Consider the following 12969-nt stretch of genomic DNA (forward strand, 5'->3'; position numbering starts at 1 on the left):
AAAAATACTGACAATAAAGACATAAGATGAAAACTGAACTTCAAATTTAGTTGCTAAACTATCAGTTGGTCGACTGATGGAAGCCTGTGAAAAGTAGTATTTTATTTCTGTTTTTTTTAAAACTACTTTAATATGTTCGGTGCCATATAAATAATTTGAAAATACATATTAAGACTATTATTTGTAAAAACTTTGTGGGTACACAAGAGCAAAAGATTTTATTTAGCTAGCTTGATTTAATTACCTTAGGTTTGGTGATGAATTGCTCTAATCTTATTCTTTGCTAATTTGTCTAGAAGACAGAATTCCATGGCTCACTTTTGTCTGGAATGACCAGGAATAACATTCCTTTTTAATAGTGCCCTTCAATGCTGTAAAAATGATGCTTGGAATTCACTGACAACATTGTTAACACATTGATAACATTATTATAGCAGATATAAAACTGGTGTGTTTCTCCATACTGTTGTAGCTCTCTGGATGTCTAGGTGGAGTATGGATCTACGATCCCTCTGGTCTTCCTTTATTCTGTCTGCTCACAATGTTCTCCTCTCCCTCTCTCCTCTAAACTCTACCTGCCTGGTCCTGTAGATAAGTCAAGCCGGCACGTCCTCCCTCAACCTCCTCTTCCCCGCCTGATCAGGTGAGCAGCCTCAACTAAGTCTCCAAAGATTACACATTTACTTTCAGAACAGGCAGTGCGGCAAACCAACCACAGAATCTCAATCTAGCCTTTGCCAGCTCCCCGTCCCTGTTTCCCAGCGCACCTTTTCTTAATAAACCCAGCTATCTGTCCAGCATACTGAATGGCTATAGCAAAGGCCATTAAAGAGATAAGCCAAGACTCTTTCTCCACCTCTGCTGCCCCTCTTCACTGTCCATTCCACTGCATCCATAACAGAGCTAAACACCTCGCCAACAAACCCTCTTTGTGACACGCTCACATGGTCCTAAACCGGACGAACAAGCTTATTCAAATCTTTCTTCATCCGTCAGCTCTATTTACTCTAATGGTCAATGTGCAACTTGAGTTGATAGTGTAAGCTCACTTTGGTTAATGTGTAAGCAGGACAGCGGGTGAGTCTTAGCAGCGGTGAGTCACAAACATGTACAAACCTTATTCTTAAAACTGAAGGTCACATCCGGTATTATTACGTAAGAAAACATCTTCACTGAGTTCAGCTTCTTAGCAAATGAAATGGAAATCATATTGCTTGATTCCAATATGATAACTGGGACTGCATTTCTACATAGTAATTAAAACGTTGTTTCTCGGAATTATGGCTATTTATCTTAAACCACAATATGATTTTATCTCTTATTTTAATCTTTAATCTGACCGAAATCATAATTTTTTTATTTCTTTACTCTGAGGCAGAAAATGACTTCCACATATAAGAGTTCATGATGATTCATTCAGACAGTATTGGAGGAGCGTGCTGGGGCTTTGTGGGTCGCGTGCTAACACACCCTGCCTGCGCATGTCTTTGATGTGACACACAGCTCAGTTGTTCCAGCTGCTTTATCACAATCTCTCAGTCCTAGCCCTGACCCTATCCACAATCATCATAGAGCTCCTATTACTGCTGCCACAGTATCGCCTCGGTGAGTGCCGCAGTTAAGCAAATAAAAATCTTATTTAAATCAGAATTCATAGCCAAACTCCCACTAAAGGACTACACTACCCATGATCCCAAAGAGATAGATATTGAATCAGTAAAATATTTTATTTGTATCTTGTAATATTTACTATATACACTACCATTGAAAAGTTTGGGGTAGGTAGGATCTTTCAATGTTTTTGATGAATTTGTATTAATTAATAAAAACTTCAATGAAGCAGTAATATTCTGAAATATTATTAAAATATTTATATTATTTAAAAATATAATCAAGGACATGTAGCCAAATGTTTTATATTGTTTAATTGTGTGATTGATTGATTGATTTCGTCAATTTATTCCAACTGGAGTATTTCTGCTCTGAAATACATTCCTTTATTAAGCAGGACAAGATTATAAAGGTGTTTTGCTCTTCTATATATGTGTGTGTCTATGTGTGCGCATGTGTGTGTATCCATCCCTTCTCTCAAAAGGAACTCTTATCACATAATGAAAAACTGTCAGTGGTAGAGGAACTGTGGGCACAAGGACAAGTGATCATAATAGAGGACATTATAGGAGAAAACACATCAAAATCTCCACTCATAAAGCAAATGAAAGGAAAACCTGAAAACATGCATTGCTTGTAAGGATTTTTTCCTTATTAAGCTGCTCTAGCGAGAGGTATTCATAGATGGAGAACTGCAGTAAGAGAATGTATCTGTAATCTGGAAGCAGATGTGATATTGCATTACCTTTGGCTTTAACGCAGCTGCAAATCCTCAAGAACATAAGCACTGCACTCCTCACTGATCTCTGATCTGGATTTGACAACTGATCCACACCATTTCTGTTCCTTTACTGCAGTACTCAATGTGTTAGGAAGTTTTTGGGTCACTGCCATCAGTATCGATCCTTCAGCCATTGGTTTTGCAGCACAGACTCTATCAAAATCCAAATGACTGTCAACTACTCATATGACACGAGGGGCAATAAATAGCTGGTAGACTCTCAAAGACTTTGTACAAAAGTGAATATGGTAAAGAAAAAAATGTTTGATTGAAAAAACCAAGGCTGAGGACAGACAGAAATATGATCCTCAAATCAACGCTGAGCTAAAGCTTAAACCGCTTACAAAATGTGAAGAATCAGAAATGTTGAGGTATTTCAGTTTGATTAATTTCAGTCTCGCCTTTGAATGGCCCCGACTCCAAGGTCAGAATGGTTTTCATTTTCTTTTCTTTTTTTCAAATTAATTAAACTTACTGGCTAACATCTGAGAAGTAAAAAAAAACATGGCAACCATTTTACAATGGAAAAATTTATGTTGTTTTTTGGACAAACCATGGTTATACCTTGGTATTCTTTGAGTTTGACATTCTTGAAAACACAATGGTACATTACTCCATGATTTTTCAAGACTGCTCTAGTCATTTGTGATAAAATCACTCTGTAGATAACACACCCACAAAGAGCAATTTCAAGCCTAATAGCATAACTAGAAACATTTATATTGACTCTCCCTATGGCACTTTTTAAAATGTAAAAAAAATTGATTGTATTTATTTATCAATTATTTATTAAATGTGACATTTTTATGAATTATTATAACTATTATATCAATCAACTCACAAGCCCTCTGCAGTTTCCTCACAAACCCAAGTTTGTGTATTTTACTAAAGGTTTCCAGGCCTGGAAATTATACATTTAAATTTCAACGATTTTCCAGAACCATGGGAACCCTGTATAACACAATACCTTTACTGTACAAAGGTGCTGCCACAGTACTTTTTTCGCAGTGGAAACTTTCCACACAATGAGAGTGTTACTGTAAAAGTGGTTGAAACTGCATGACCACATTCATTTGTTTGTTATATAATTATCAAGTAAGTGATGATGTGGTCACGCTAACATGATAGCTTCTCATTCGCATGCTATAGTTTAAATATCTATGTAACCATGTCACGGTGACCAGAACCAGGGACACTGAGTCATGTCTCATCTTTATGGGTGGAGGTAGAGCACAGTTGACAGGTGGCTGACAGTGAGCAGGCCTGCAGCTGAACCTCTCCTCACTTCATCCTTCCATCTTTGCACTTCATTTCCCCCGCCGCTGCGGCAGTCGTGGCATATGGCTCAGTGCCCTAAGAGTGTCCTGCAACGCTCTCTCAAGGGACCATCACTGCCCACAGCTTCAACCTGTAGTTAGATCTCGAAAAAAACCTGCTTACTCATTCTGTTGTGCCCACGGTCACCGGCATTATCAAACTCTGCATTATTTATGACTGTCTATCACACCCTCCTCTCCTCCATCACACACCCTCCTTTCCTCTGCCTATATTTCTATCATCTTCCTGTATGTTTTCCTAGATATCACTCATCCTTGTATATGACCATGGCCAACTTTAAATGCTTTTCCTGATTTACTTGCCAAATATGACATATTTTAGATTTAAATAGCAGTGAAGAAAGGTAATATATTTTGATTAAAATAAAATGCACAAATGAATTGTTAATTATAGAACACTGAGTATGTTTTAAGAAGTTGAATGTGAGTGTAGTAGCCGAGTATATGGGGTGAAATAATGTTACCACAAATAATAATAATAAATAAATAAAATAGGACATATATTTCAATCAAGTTAATAGCATTGGTTTTGAAGCTGATTTAAAAAATAATTCTATATAAATAAAATAAAATCATATAAAATAATTAAATGAAATACTTCTTTCAGGTTTTGCGGTTTGTAAAGAAAGTACATGTCTGAAAATGTGTTACACATATGTGTATATAAGACAGTCTTTCCCTACCTTCCCCATGGGTTTGGGAGAGTCCCAGCTCTTCTCTATTGATGGGGGAATCTGGTAAACTTCTTGTGTCTGGTTCACAGAGGGTGGTACCTGGTACACATCTTGCCCTGGACACAGGCCTCCTGCAGTGGATGGCACCTGGTAGATGTCCTGGCCTGGAACACTAATAGAGGGGGGCACCTGGTAGACATCCTGTGGGGTGGGAGGGTACAGTGCATGGCTTTGCTTTTGTGCCACAGCGGGAGCTTTGGGTTGGGGCAGTGGAGGTTGGGGGCCGGTGGGCACCTGGTAGACGCTGGAGGGAGCAGGCAGGCCGTGGCTGGGGGGAAGCATGTAGACGCCATCTGGGTTGGTTGAGTTGGCGGAGCTGGAGGAGAAGGCAGGGTGCATGGCCGTGTACTGGGATGCAGGGGGAGGCTTGCTGTAGGCACTCTGAGGCAGGTTGAGATGGCTCTGGGTTGGGCTTGGTTGGCTCGATTGCTGCTGTAACTGCTGCTGTTGGTGTTTATCATACATGCCCACGAGGATCTTCAGCCGGTTGCCAGGAACGATGCCTTGACGTCCATGTAGCGAACAGAGCCACCAGCCTTCCAGCCCCTGCGTGTCCCGCTCCAGGACGGTCATGATGTCACCTTTGCGAAAGGACAACTCGTCTGGTGACTCCGCCACATTGTCGTACAGGGCCTTCGCCAACACATTCTACAAGAAAATGAAAGAGGAGAGATTGAGTTTGGTTCACTCATATTACACCAGGATCGTCTCTTATGTTCACCAAGGCTGCATTTATTTGATCAAATAATACAGTAAAAACATCTTTGTTACAGTTTAAAATAGCTTAAAAATGTAATTTATTTCTATGATGCAAATCTATATTTTCAGCAGCCATTTCTCCAGTCTTCAGTGTCACACAATCCTTCAGAAATCATTCTAAAATGCTGATTTGGGGATCGAGAAACATTTCTTTTTGTTATCAATGTTAAAAACAGTTTGTGGATTTTTTTTTTTCTGAGTAGAAAAATCTTTTGTAACATTATACACGTCTTAACTCTCTTTTTTAATCAGCCTAATGCTTGCTTAATAAAATTAACAATAAAATCTTACTTACTCCAAATTTTGAATGGTATTGCATATATAACAAATTGTCAAATTCAAGACCACTTGTGATCAGATCACCCAAGATTTTAAAAGCAGGTGTTAACAAGGGTCTGTGACCCCCATTGCTTTTTACATTTTGTCTATTTGCTCTAAACCGCTTCCCAACACATTTACACACCATGGACTCCATCTGTCCTCTCGTTCACAATGCCACCCACAAGTGCGGCTGGTCTTTGACACTTAAACAAATATTTGCACTTCGGCCCCCTGGACCAGTACAACCCCTTTTCTCTGGCACAAAAGCCCTGGCACAGTGCCAATAGACACGTGTATCACCGCTCTACATGCCACTTTAATAAAGCCACAGTCAACCATCAGTACTCCATCACTGTCCTCTCAACAAAATCGCAGCATTTGATTGGCTGATTGTGATGCCGCAGGAAACCCTCTACAACTCTCAAAGGGGAAAAAAAGAGAAGAACAGAGTAGTTTAGCTTCAATCAAGACAAAACATCCCACCATTGAGTAATCAGTGGAGGGTCTTTGTGCAGGAGAACAGTACAGAACGGCTAATTTCCAACATAGAGAGCTCCATGTCCCCCTCAAACCCCCGTCTCCTGCTCTCCTACTGTGAGTTCACTGTGGTTTGTGAGAGTTTTGAGCTCAAGCTCTCAGGTTATTGATGCAGCACAGCAGATAGCCAGCAGGTGTTTGATTACTAACAGACCTCCCCTGTCAGGACACGCTGCCTTCAAGTCATGTAGGAATGATCGTATTTACGAGATGAGCTCTGCATGAACACCATCACAAAGTTGTCATTACCAGTGGGAAACTCTTTTCGGACTGGAGGCATCAATTCATGTATCATTGGTATTTATTACACAGTTTGCATTGTGACTTTTGACTGTGCATCTAAGTTTGTATCCATTACTGCAAGAAACTACAGCAGCAATAAAGTTTGCTAGGGAAAAAAATGACTCAATTAGCTGGATTACGAGACGTCAGACTTGTGTGATAAAAATGTATTCCATAATTCTCTGTGGTGGCATGAGAATGATAAAATACAAAGATGAAGAATCAGGTACATAACTCTTTGTCATCATCTTCTTGTACAATAGTGCCTAAAAGAGTCATATTGTTATACTGTTGTATAATTTTTTTAAAAAAGAAATAAGACAACATTTTCTTTGACAAAAATCACTTAATAATTATGACTTTTATTTATGTTCATTTCGAAAATATGCATTAAAATATGTTAAAAGTGACAATAAAGATGCTTCAAAAGTTACAAAAGATTTCTATTTAATGTTAGAATCCTAGGAGAAAAAAATCACAGACAAATTAAGTATTTTCAACACTGACAAAAGATTTAAAATTATTGTGTCTCACTCAAATCAGCATATTAGAATGATTTCTGAAGGATCAAGTGACACTGAAGAATTCAGCTTTGCCATCACAGGAATAAGCATTAATATAGAAAACAGTTACTCTAAAATGTAATAATATTTCACAATATTACCCTTTTACTTTATTTTTCATCAAATAAATGCAGCCTTTGTGAGACGTCTTTTAAAAACTTCACAAACCCACATTTTTGTTTGTTACTATACTTCACTGATGATGTAAAAGTGTATTTTTACATTTATCTGACGCTTTTATCCAAAGCCACTTACAATTGCTATATATATATTTCAGAGATCGCACGCCTCTGGAGCAGCTAGGGGTTAAGTGTGTCGCTCAGGGACACATTGGTGTCTCACAGCGGATTCAAACCCTGGTCTCTCACACCAAAGCCATGTGACTTATACACTGCACCAACACCACCCCCAATACCAATGTATTCACACATTTTGCCACTGGAACATCAGAAAATCTGATATCACATACTCAAAGAAAATAGTATTTTTCAAGCACCTCTGTCCTTCTGTTCTTAACATAAAATCTGGGATAGAAGGGTGATGTGAAATGAGTTGCAGCCGCAGCCTGCAGCTACATCTTCCTTCAGGATCCCTGTGGTATAATGCTAATTATGCACCTCTGTACACAGAAGCTCCTCAGTGCCCAAAATATCTGGAATTGTGCCATACAAACTGCACTCAGTACAACATTTTTTGGCCTTATTTGCATCGTATAGTGCTAAACCAACCCAGACAGCACGCTATCAGCGGGCACAATTCATTCTGCATGAATCTCTCCCTGTGTTTTAAAGGTCTATGTGGAGAGCGGCAGTGCTCTGTTGAATGGTGTCTCTGTGCTCGGAGCTGGAGGAGAGAGAGGAGAGGCTGACGGAGGGCATATCTGACAGATGAATGCCCTGCTTATGCTGCCCAGATGAGGGACAGTCCCTGTAGTGTCTCCCATAAAACAGGAGGAGACCGAGGCTGGACACAATAGCGTCCAAGAGGCTTTACTGCCTGCGAGCAGCTGGTTGAGATGTCACCATGAAGTGCTGGCACACACATACACTCATAGAGCACTGATGCACGTATATAGACCAAGGAATGTGTTAATATACACGCACAAATGCATACATGCATACCTTCACAGCCATTCAATCCATTCAAACTCACTCACACAATGGCAAAATAATGAGAAGCACTCAGAACAGCTGAGAGAGCTCATTAACTCCATGGGCTATTTCCATAGAGACAGTTTAGTCCATTCTTTGGGAGTGTTTGCAAAGGAATGGGACTTTTTGCCAAAGGCCGAGTGCAAAGAGAAACAGTAGAATTTCTTCGTCAACAAACAGTGATTTTGTTACTGCCAATACATCCACAGCACGCTGCTGTTAGCATATAATAAATACTGCTGCTGCACATATAACATATATGAAATCACTCCACAGCAAACATAAATCAGCCTGTAGCAGATCTATACAGGTGGAGCCGGGGAAGGTGGAGGGTTTCTGAATCGCGCTGCAACTACTACATCAAGCACTAACCAAATATTTGAATGTTAAGCAGTGAGCTCATTGGCTGCTGATACAAAAAAAACAATCAGGTATATATATATATATATATATATATATATATATATATATATATATATATATATATATATCCCTAATTCTGACTATGTACTGACAAACATACCGATAGACTTACGTCCTTCTTGATCAGGCTGGCAATAATGAATACATAATTAGGTGATTGACATTGTTGTTGCAGCAATTGTATAAAAACTCTCAGAAAGGAATTTTCAGTGACTTGATGTCTTTGTCTTTATTCTGCAGTCTTATCTCACTTGCCTTCTCTGCCTTTGAAAAGCAGAAAAGAAGTGCTGTGTGTTTTCTGGGCTATTCTACTCTTTTTTTCATGAGAATATTTTCCTGCCAAGCAAAAAGGCTCTGGAGGACTGATGACATCACGAGCTGTTGAACTTTGCCTCCATTATAGAAAGTATGCCAAGCTTCTCTGTCTGTCTCTCTCTTTCTCCCACTTCTCCACAATTCAGTCTCTGTCGAACAGGACACAGGACGTTTAGGGAGTGATTCACAGGGGTTTACATGTAAGGGCGAGTCGGTGATTCAGTGACAGTGAATGTTTTCTAATTTGTTGGGAATGTACACAGGAGAACACATGCAGACACATCAGCATTAAGACAACAGCAGGAGGATAAATGAAGGAAAATAACAGAGATGGGAATATTTGCCTATTAATCAATGGATCTATTAGCATCTTCACAGCCCAGGATAAATCACACCTTGCATCTACGACAATTATAAAGTAAAACAGTAAAGCACTGTGCATTAAACAATGACACAAAATGAGTTGGTTCCTCAAGGGTGTTTTCTGGTGTACATCTGCATTTATCAAGCAGTAATGGGAAGCTGCTTTGAAAATACTTGGAGCTATTCATCACTAAAAGCAGTTACAGTCAAACTAAACTTTTAAAATAGTAGCTAGCCTTAGCAATATTTCCCACTGAATGCCATTTTTGCAACAAAAGAGTCCAGACTTCATGAGTCTTTTTGACTGTTTCATATAAAAAACCATCTCAGTACATGTGAAGTTGGTTATATGTTATACATTTTTTTGTCTGTACACTAGCTTTTAATTTAATCATGGTGACAGATTTGTAATTATCTGTCACCATGAAATACGACTGATAAGACTAGAAACACCGTAGCTAATTTATATAACCAAAACACTGTAACAAACAATAGCATTGAACAATTTTCCCACATAAAATGCTAAATAAAATGACTCATATATAGTGATTTATTAATGAAACGATTCTCTAAAATGTGTATTATTATTAGACTTCCCAGTGCAGTTTAAAAGAAGAGAGACATTTAAGGAAAAAGCTATTTAATCTAATAAAAGCTAATAAATCCGTAAATTGTGTAAATATATAAATACAAAATAGCATTAAAGACAATATGACACTTTAACACACAACAATGCTACTTTTTGGAAAAAGCATCTTGCTACTGGAAAAGCTTCTTTGTTACTGTCATGCTACTGTAAATCTGTTACTGGCCAACATTGTTACCATTGCATTGTTTGAGAAATAGTAAAGAGGCTTGTATAAGATGAGGGGATGACGAGAGTTTCGCTTCATTTCTCCCTGGCAGTGATCACCATGGAAATGTGCAGGTCAACCACTTTCCCTGTGGCTCAAGCAGACAGAGACTGATGCTTAACTTTATTATCTCTAGAGAAAGACAGCGAGAACAGATAAAAGAGATGGAGGAAGAGAACGGAGAAGAAAGGAAACTCATCATCCAAAGGACGAAACGTTCTTCCATTTGCATTTAAAAGGGTCATGAGCCCGGGAGCGTTTAGCAGGCCACATGTTAAAGGGTTTAAATTGTTTCCAAATATGTAAAATTCTGTCATCATTTACTCACCCATATGACTTTAAAAACTGATTTTTTTAAGAATATACCAGTCACTTGTTTCAAATAATGAAAGTGAATGAGGACTGGGGCTGTCAAATTACTAAGCGGTTTAATTATAGTTTTTCCATACTTTTTTTAAACAACGACACTAAGAATGATTTGAGAGCGAGTAAATGCCTCTTCACACCAAGAAAGAAAACTATGAAGACAACTATAATGATAATTATATTAGCGTTCTGTCAAGCTGTTTAAAGTTGGGTGGATTCTGACTGGCTTTCAATGTTTTCAGCATTCATAAGGTGGAAAATTCATTCTGAAAATGACTCCAATAATATCTTTCTTCTGTTGTCGTCATTACATTTGTGATGTGGACTTCCCTATCCCTATTCTCACAGAATTAGAACAATTATCAAAACTTTATAGCTATAGTAATCAGGTATTGTCCTTGATGTGAACAGGCCTTAAATAATACCACAACTCTAATTTTCAGGTGAACTATCTCGTTAATAATGGGGATAAAAGTGGCAGAGATGTTGAGAATGAAAGGGAATTCCACAGGATGGAGGGAAGAGGAAAGAGGGATGTGAACCTGTGAGAGAGGGAAGGAAGGAAGGGGCCGAGTGCTTCATTCAGACAGAGCCACTGAACAGGAGATAATGTGGCAGCTGCTGGAGCGCACTCTGTACAGACAGGTCAATGAGTGTGTGTGTGTGTGTGTGTGTGTGTTTGTATTGTTATGGAGGGGTGAGGCTGAACAGCTTTTGTCTGGTGCCTTTACACGACCCCGTGGGACAAACACTAGTAAAGTTAACAAGGTGGGGGCAGGTAGTGTTTTTTGTGCCTTTATTGTGCGTATGTGTAAGCTCATTAGCTTTAAGGGCATGGAGACCGTATACAAACTCCTCTAAACCACAAGTCATCTCTTGAACACAGTTCCTGGAAATGCCCAATATAGTAATATCAGTTGTTGTCACAGTGTTGTTATTGGTAACTAAAAACATTACAAATTATTTTGGTAATTAAAGAAAGCTGGCATAAAATAGATAAAAAAAAAAAAAAGAGAAATGTCACCGAAGATAATGAATACATTTCTGTTTAAGTACTAACATTATTAAAACTGAAATAAAAATAAATAAAAATTATTTTTAAAAGACACAACTGAAAAATAACTAACTAAACTTAAATAAAAAAAATGAAAACTCAAAATATAAAGATAAACGCTAATTCAAAATGTATTATAATAGTAAATAATACATTTCAGCTGATATTAGAGTTTATTTTATTTATTGCATGGGTTGATATTGGATATTTTATTTTGCATGCTGACATTAACTTTAAATTCAATTTTTATAAAAATTATTATTTTCGTTTAATAACACTGCTAAATGTAATCTTCAGCAAATCTCAGAATATCTATTTTATCATACTGTACATCTTAAAGTTATGTTTGATTTTACTCTGAATTTAAAATGGCTGATGTTAGGTTTTTTTATTTATACAAAACTGTTTAGAATTTTTATATTAGACATTATAGGTTACAATATGACAACAGGACATCAAATATCATATGTGACCCTGGACCACAAAACCAGTCATAAGTCGCACTGGTATATTTGTAGCAATAACCAACAATACACTGTATGGATCAAAATTATCGATTTTTCTTTCATGCCAAAAATCATTAGGATATTAAGTAAAGATCATGTTCCATGAAGATATTTTGTAGATTTCCTACCATAAATATATAAAAACTTAATTTTGATTAGTAAATTGCTAAGAACTTCATTTGGACAACTTTAAAGGCGACTTTCTCAATATTTTGATTGTTTTGCAACCTCGGATTCCAGATTTTGAAATAATTTCATATTGGGCAAATATTGCCATTTCTAATGAACCATACATCAATTGAAAGCTTAATCAATTAGTTTTCAGATGATGTATAAATCTCAATTTAAAAAACTTTACCCTTACGACTGGTTTTGTGGTTCGTGTCACATATAATCTACACATAAAAAAACAGGGACCAGAATGTTAATATCAGTGCAGCGTGATCCCAAACGAAAGAGAAGATGTGCACCTGAGCACTGATTGTTTAGCTGAAACTCTGAAAATCGTTCTCAAGTGAATGATCGTCATCGAGGTACAGTTCGAACAGGCTGTAATTTTGTCCCTCATGGCCTGGTTTTCATTCACACCACATTAAAGATAGAGTCTCATCTGTCTCAGGTCTATTCTCATCGCACATCCACCTCCTGAGCTCTGGGAGAAAATGTTCCCTACCTCATCAAAAGTTTTTATTGGTTTAAAGACAGATGGGTGCAGCAGACAAAACAAGGCCATCTCTGTTTTGTCATTCGCATAAGACACCTGAGCCTGACCAAACAAGAACAAAAGCTAGACATTTTATCTGAGCTGTGCTGCCAGAACATATAAGAGGTTTCTAAATTCTCCCGTCTATATATGAGGCTCGAGTCTTATTCTGTGGTCAGGCTGTTATTCTGAGGGGCTTACTGTTTGCATAAGTAGCAGGTTGGATGGAGTAATTATAAGGCGGGTGGAGTTTAGGATGGTAGACACATTTTCAGACATACACACAAGGAGCAGACGCTGTATCAGACA

General features: G+C 37.9%; 1 protein-coding gene across 4 annotated transcripts in view; it reads right to left on the minus strand.

Moving 5' to 3' along the window:
* The window catches only part of LOC113118411 (breast cancer anti-estrogen resistance protein 1-like), an 83957-nt gene that overhangs the window by 20871 nt on the left and 50117 nt on the right, over positions 1–12969 (minus strand). For all 4 annotated transcript variants that reach the window (XM_026287547.1, XM_026287549.1, XM_026287546.1 and 1 more), the window contains one exon: positions 4413–5111. In XM_026287547.1, coding sequence (XP_026143332.1) covers positions 4413–5111 — 699 coding nt within the window. The remainder of the gene's footprint in view (positions 1–4412; positions 5112–12969) is intronic.

This window comes from Carassius auratus, chromosome 18 (genome assembly GCF_003368295.1).
Source record: "Carassius auratus strain Wakin chromosome 18, ASM336829v1, whole genome shotgun sequence".
NCBI classification, from domain to species: Eukaryota; Metazoa; Chordata; class Actinopteri; order Cypriniformes; family Cyprinidae; genus Carassius; species Carassius auratus.